General features: G+C 46.0%; 1 protein-coding gene across 2 annotated transcripts in view; it reads right to left on the bottom strand.

Moving 5' to 3' along the window:
• The window catches only part of LOC125042172 (solute carrier family 22 member 2-like), a 17,905-nt gene that overhangs the window by 5,335 nt on the left and 5,070 nt on the right, over positions 1-7,500 (bottom strand). For both annotated transcript variants that reach the window (XM_047637650.1, XM_047637651.1), the window contains exons 3-7: positions 7,459-7,500; positions 6,769-6,877; positions 6,312-6,415; positions 5,031-5,176; positions 3,999-4,167 (exon numbers count right to left, since the gene is read on the bottom strand). The exon at positions 7,459-7,500 is cut by the window's right edge and continues 64 nt beyond it. In XM_047637650.1, the coding sequence (XP_047493606.1) occupies positions 3,999-4,167; positions 5,031-5,176; positions 6,312-6,415; positions 6,769-6,877; positions 7,459-7,500 (570 nt within the window). The remainder of the gene's footprint in view (positions 1-3,998; positions 4,168-5,030; positions 5,177-6,311; positions 6,416-6,768; positions 6,878-7,458) is intronic.

The following is a 7,500-nucleotide window of genomic DNA, read 5'->3' as shown; positions in this document are numbered from 1 at the left end:
GACAAGAGAAGAAACTCGTTTTAGGGACGAGAGGGGAAATTTGTTTAAGGGACGACAGAGTAAAATTGTTTTAGGGACGAGAGGGGAAAGTCGGTTTAGGGACGAAAGGGGAAAGTCGTTTTAGAGACGAGGGGAAATTTATTTTAGGGAAGAGGGGAAATTCGTTTTAGGGACGAGAGGGGAAAATCGTTTTAGGAAAGAGAGGGAACATTGTTTTACGGACGAGGGGGGGAATTCGTGTTAGGGGCGAGAGGGGAAAGTCGTTTTAGAGACAAGAGAAGAAACTCGTTTTAGGGACGAGAGGGAAAATTTGTTTTAGGGACAACAGAGTAAAATTGTTTTAGGGACGAGAGGGGAAAGTCGTTTTAGGGACGAGAGGGGGTAATTGTTTTAGGGACGAGAGGAGTAAAATTATTTAAGTGACGAGAGGGGAAATTCATTGCAGGAGCCTAATGGGGACGGCAGGGGAGAGTCGTTTTAGGGACGAGAGGGGATAGTCGTTTTCGGGACGAGAGGGGAAAGTCGTTTTAGGGACGGCAGGGGAAAGTCGTTTTAGGGACGAGAGGGGAAAGTCTTTTAGGAACGAGAGGGGAAAGTCGTTTTAGGGACGAGATGGGAAAGTCGTTTTGGGGACGAAAGGGGAAAGTCTTTTAGGGACGAGAGGGGAAAGTCGTTTTGGGGACGAGAGGAGAAATTCGTTTAATGACGAGAGGGGAAAGTCGTTTAAGGGACGAGAGGGGAAAGTCGTTTTAGGGACGAGAGGGGAAATTTGTTTTAGGGACGAGAGGGGAAAGTCGTTTTAGGGACGAGAGGGGAAAGTCATTTTAGGGACGAGAGGGGAAAGTCGTTTAAGGGACGAGAGGGGAAAGTCGTTTTAGGGACGAGAGGGGAAAGTCGTTTAAGGGACGAGAGGAGAAATTCGTTTAAGGGACGAGAGGGGAATGTCGTTTAAGGGACGAGAGGGGAAATTCGTTTAAGGGACGAGAGGAGAAATTCGTTTAAGGGACGAGAGGGGAAAGTCGTTTTAGGGACGAGAGGGGAAATTCGTTTAAGAGACGAGAGGAGAAATTCGTTTAAGGGACGAGAGGGGAAAGTCGTTTAAGGGACGAGAGGGGAAAGTCGTTTAAGGGACGAGAGGAGAAATTCGTTTAAGGGACAAGAGGGGAAAGTCGTTTTAGGGACGAGAGGGGAAATTTGTTTTAGGGACGAGAGGGGAAAGTCGTTTAAGGGACGAGAGGGGAAAGTCGTTTAAGGGACGAGAGGGGAAAGTCGTTTAAGGGACGAGAGGGGAAAGTCGTTTAAGGGACGAGAGGGGAAAGTCGTTTAAGGGACGAGAGGAGAAAGTAGTTTTAGCTACGAGAGGAGAAAGTCGTTTTAGGGACGGGAGGAGAAAGTCGTTTTAGGGACGAGAGGAAAAAGTCGTTTTAGGGACGAGAGGGGAGAGTCGTTTTAGGGATGAGAGGGGAAAATCGTTTTAGGGACGAGAGGAGAAAGTCGTTTTAGGGATGAGAGGGGAAAGTCGTTTTAGGGACGAGAGGAGAAAGTCGTTTTAGGGACGAGAGGAAAAAGTCGTTTTAGGGACGAGAGGAGAAAGTCGTTTTAGGGATGAGAGGGGAAAATCGTTTTAGGGACGAGAGGAGAAAGTCGTTTTAGGGACGAGAGGAAAAAGTCGTTTTAGGGACGAGAGGAGAAAGTCGTTTTAGGGATGAGAGGGGAAAATCGTTTTAGGGACGAGAGGAGAAAGTCGTTTTAGGGATGAGAGGGGAAAGTCGTTTAAGGGACGAGAGGGGAAATTCGTTTAAGGGACGAGAAGGGAATTTTGTTTTAGGGACGAGAGGGGAAAGTCGTTTTAGGGACGAGAGGGGAATTTTGTTTTAGGGACGAGAGGGGGAAGTCGTTTTAGGGACGAGAGGGGAATTTTGTTTTAGGGACGAGAGGGGAATTTTGTTTTAGGGACGAGAGGGGAATTTCGTTTTAGGGACGAGAGGGGAAAGTCGTTTTAGGGACGAGAGGGGAATTTTGTTTTAGGGACGAGAGGGGGAAGTCGTTTTAGGGACGAGAGGGGAAAGTCGTTTAAGGAACGAGAGGGGAAAGTCGTTTAAGGGGCGAGAGGGGAAAGTCGTTGAAGGGGCGAGAGGGGAAAGTCGTTTTAGGGACGAGAGGGGAATTTTGTTTTAGGGACGAGAGGAGAAAGTCGTTTAAGGGACGAGAGGGGAAATTTGTTTTAGGGACGAGAGGGGAAAGTCGTTTAAGGGGCGAGAGGGGAAAGTCGTTTAAGGGACGAGAGGGGAAAGTCGTTGAAGGGACGAGAGGGGAAAGTCGTTTTAGGGACGAGAGGGGAATTTTGTTTTAGGGACGAGAGGGGGAAGTCGTTTTAGGGACGAGAGGGGAAAGTCGTTTAAGGGACGAGAGGGGAAATTCGTTGAAGGGACGAGAGGGGAAAGTCATTTTAGGGACGAGAGGGAAAAGTCGTTTTAAGGACGAGAGGGGAAAGTCGTTTTAGGGACGAGAGGGGAAAGTCGCTTTAGGGACGAGAGGGGAAAGTAGTTTTAGGGACGAGAGGGGAAAGTCGTTTTAGGGACGATAGGGGAAAGTCGTTTTAGGGACGAGAGGGGAAAGTCGTTTAAGGGACGAGAGGGGAAAGTCGTTTTAGGGACGAGAGGGGAAAGTCGTTTTAGGGACGAGAGGGGAAAGTCGTTTAAGGGACGAGAGGAGAAATTCGTTTAAGGGACGAGAGGGGAAAGTCGTTTTAGGGACGAGAGGAGAAATTCGTTTAAGGGACGAGAGGGGGGGATTTTCGTTTTTTAGGGACTAAAGTAGGAAATTTCGTTAAATTAACGAGAGGGAGGAAAATTCGTTTCGTGAGGAGAGGGGAAGTAATTCGTTTTAGGGACGAGAGGGGAGAAATTTGCTCTAGGAACGAGAGGGGAAATTCGTTTTAGGGACGAGTAAGGCGAAATTTGCTTCAGGGACTAGAGGAGGAAATCGTTTGAGGAACGAGAGTAGTGTTCACACAAAATAATGCAATCACGGAAACGAATCTAAAGTAATAAAGAAAGAACGAAAGAAAGACTATTTTTCGTGCCATGCAGAACAGTGACTCTCTGTTAAGGGACGTGAAGAAGATGTAGAAAAAGAAGGAAAGGAGAAGAAGAAGATGGAGAGGAAGAAAGAGAAGAAAAATCAGAAAGAGAAAGAACAAGAAAAAAGCGAAAAAATAGACTAATTTTGATTTTTAAGAAAGTTACTTACACACAATTCCAAAATTAGGTCATATATTCCCCAAGTTAATTTAACTTAAATTTGACTTTCCTTTCTCTGTGTGTGTGTGTGTGTGTGTGGAGTGCGTGCGTATGTATACGTCCCTTCGTATACATATGTAGCACCCCCTTTATATCCTGCCTTTCCCTCTCCTCCCCCCCCCCCCGTTACCCCCTTTTCCATTCATTCCCCCTTCTTTTTCCCTCCCTCTTCCCCTTCTCCCTTCCTCCCTGCCTTCTCCTTCTCCCTCGCCTCCCCTCCCCCCGTCATACTCCCCTCCTCCCCCTCCCCCACTCCTCCCCTCCCTCCCCCCCCCCTTGCAAGAGCAACAAGAGCGTTCCCCCTCCTCCGCCTCCTCCCTCCCCCTCCCCCCCTTGCAAGAGCAACAAGAGCGTCCCCCTCCTCCTCCTCCTCCTCCCTCCCCCTCCCCCCACCGCCTCCTCCCCCCCCCTCCCCTCCTCCGCCTCCTCCCTCCCACTCCCCTCCTCCGTCTCCTCCCTCCCCCTCCCCTCCTCCGCCTCCTCCCTCCCCCTCCCCTCCTCCGCCTCCTCCCTCCCCCTCCCCTCCTCCGCCTCCTCCCTCCCCCTTCCCTCCTCCGCCTCCTCCCTCCCCCTCCCCTCCTCCTCCTCCTCCCTCCCCCTCCCCCCTCCGCCTCCTCCCTCCCCCTCCCCTCCTCCGCCTCCTCCCTCCCCCTCCCCTCCCCTCCTCCCTCCCCCTCCCTCCTCCCCCTCCCTTACAAGAGCGGCGGCAGCACGAGGAGCGTGGGGAGCGACACGGAGAACAGCAGCCAGCGCCAGTCCCGGATGAGGTAGGCCATTCCCCCCCACGCCATGGTGCCGAAGGCCCACGGCAGCCCCGTCAGGATGCCGACGACCGAGCGGTACTTGACCTCGCACACTTCCATGGCTGGAGAGGGAGGGAGGGAGGGAGGGAATGAGTGATGGCGAGAAGGAGGGAGGGAGGGAGATAATTAGCGATGGCGAGAAGGAGGGAAGGAGGGAGGGAGGGAGGGAATGAGTGATGGCGAGAAGGAGGGAAGGAGGGAGGGAGGGAGGGAATGAGTGATGGCGAGAAGGAGGGAGGGAGGGAGATAATTAGCGATGGCGAGAGAGAGCAAGGTAAGGAGGGAGGGAATTGGCGATGGCAAGAGGGAGGGAGGGAGGGAATGAGTGATGGAGCAAGGGAGGGAGGGAGGGAATTAGTGATGGCGAAAGGGAGGGGGGGAGGACGGAGGGAGGGAAGGAATGAGTGATTAAGAGAGGCAGGGAGGGAAGTCGCGAATGGGGTCGTAGATATATATATGGTGGTATATTTATATAAATTAATACAGCACTAATAGATAAATATATACGCACATTAGATATATATACATTTAAACAAGCCAGTACACACACACACACACACACACACACACACACACACACACACACACACACACACACACACACACACACACACGTGTGTGTGTGTGTTTATATATTTATACATATATATATATATATATATATATAAATATATATATATACATATATTTGTGTATGTGTGTATATATATACATATATATATATATATATATATATATATATATATATATATACATATATATATATATATATGTATGTATATGTATATATATATATATATATATATATATATATATATATATATATATATATATATATATACTCATGTATACTAGTCACCAGCCCGAGACACCGGCCACGAAGCCACACGCCCGCCTCGGCCGGCAGCTGACCCTCGCCACTCACTCAAGATGTAGATGGTAGGGAGGCTGACGCAGCCCATGGCGAAGCGGAGGCCGAGGATGAGCGGGAAGCTGTTGGCAAAGCACATGGCAATTCCCGTGGCTGCGTAGATGACCTGGGTTATGAGGACGACCGGCTTCCTCCCGAATCTTTGTGTGGGGGGGGGGGAGGGGAAATATAGTTTTTCCCTCTCTCTTCTTCACGTAAATACATGGTAGAACTTTTTAAAATATCAGACAAAATAGATATGTTTATGTTCTTTACGGTGTCTTTTTGTTAATATTGCTATCACTATCATTGTTATCATTATTATTATTATTATTATTATTATTATTATTATGATTATTATTGTTGTTGTTGTTGTTGTTGTTGCTATTGTTGCTGTTGTTATTATCATTAACATCATCATGATTATCATCATTATCATTTTCAATATGTTAATGTTAACAGAAAAATTATTAACATCAATACTGTTATTATTTTGTTAACGTAATTCTTATTTTCTTGTTGTTGTGGTTCTTTTTTCTAATAATTTTATCATTATCATCATTATCTTATATACATGCATACATACATACATATATATATGTATGTATGTATGTATGTATGTATGTATGTATGTATGTATGTATGTATGTATGTATGTATGTATGTATGTATGTATGTACGTATGTATTATGTATGTATGTATGTATGTATGTATGTATGTATGTATGTATGTATGTATGTATGTATGTATGTATGTATGTATGTATGTATGTATGTATGTATGTATGTATGTATGTATGTATGTATGTATGTATGTATGTATGTATGTATGTATGTATGTATGTATGTATGTATGTATGTATGTATGTATGCATGTATGTATGTATGTAGTATATATATATATATATATATATATATATATATATATATGTATGTATATGTGTGTGTGTGTGTGTGTGTGTGTGTGTGTGTGTGTGTGTGTGTGTGTGTGTGTGTGTGTGTGTGTGTGTGTGTGTGTGTGTGTATGCCCTACAGAGGTTAGGGCTGATTGGCTAAATCAGCGTATGAATAGCAATGTTGAATTTCAAATAGTTATCATCACCGACCTGTCAGTCATCATAATCATCACTACCACATTTTAATTACCAAATGATTTACAATCAAACGTTTATTTTCGATGAGAAAAGCAAAATAAGAATGTATCACTAAATTTGCCAAAAACCTACCACGAATCCCACAGTATGGTTGGGAAGGTATACGCATTCACACAAAAAAACATATAATTAATGACCGTACTTGTCAGCTAAGTAGCCTGCATGGATGGAGCTGAAGATCGTAGCAAAGGTGTAGATACTCTGGTACGTAGCCCTGTTGTAGGCCTCGGCGCAAACCAAACCGAACTGCGGCAAGTGTGAAGTTTTAGTTGAAAGAACTACTAAAACTTAGGTTATATAGCATGTAATAAATAGATATATTTCAAGTGGATATGATTCTTAATAGATATATTCAAAGCGGCTATATGATCTTCTGTGATCAAGGTTAAGATCATGAACTATTACAAACGAATATATTTTCATGCCACATGACTGTTCGGACTCAGTAGTGTCTCAGAATGCATTGGAAGGCAGTGAAGATTGCAAGTGACTATAAATAAAAAATGATAGAAGAATTACACCAGAGGTGAGATTTCTTCAGACTGAGCAGTGTCTCAGATTGTTCCAGAATTGCATCATGCAAGCGATAAAAGACATACATCAGAGGTGAGGGTGCTTGAATATATGGAGTCGTCGTAGATCCATTCTGTGCAGGGTATTTCTTCGACGCCGCCGGATGACTTGTTCACGAAGTAACTGCAGGAGTCTCTGTGAATATCATCAGGAGCATTGAACTATGCACATATAAACGTGCACACATACATATTTTGTTTCCGATTGTATCATATTTCCTAATAGGATAGGTTTGTTTAGATAAGGGTCATATTCATAACTACTGTATGTATTCGAGGATCATACTCCTTTATATATATTTCATTATTATCCTTATATAGCATTTACCTCGCAACACGTCACACCATGCCTTTGCACAGAGACCAAAAATCGACCCAATTTTCACCATATTTCCATCTTGTGACAGCCTCCTCCCCGCCCCACTTCCTCCCACATTCCCCCTTCCTTCCCCGCCCCCCACCTCTCATCTTCTCCCTCCCACCTCCTTCCTGTCTCCTCCATCCCATCTCCCACCTCCTCCCTCCTCCCTTCTCCTCCCTTCTCCTCCCTTCACCCACATCCAACTCCCCTCTTCCCTACCTCCCACCTCCTTCCTCCCACCCTCTCCCTCTCTCCTTCTCCTCCCCCCATCCACGCTCCACCCATCCTCCCCTCCCTCTTCCACCCACCCACCTCCTCCTCACAACAGAAGAAAACCCTGCCGGACTCTGCCTTACTCTGCCACACGGAGAGCGGAGTCGGGGTCGGATGGGCGGCAG

Source organism: Penaeus chinensis, chromosome 31 (genome assembly GCF_019202785.1).
Source record: "Penaeus chinensis breed Huanghai No. 1 chromosome 31, ASM1920278v2, whole genome shotgun sequence".
NCBI lineage: Eukaryota > Metazoa > Arthropoda > Malacostraca > Decapoda > Penaeidae > Penaeus > Penaeus chinensis.
The sequence above is the reverse complement of the archived record's forward strand: the minus strand, read 5'-3'. Positions and strand labels throughout refer to the sequence as shown.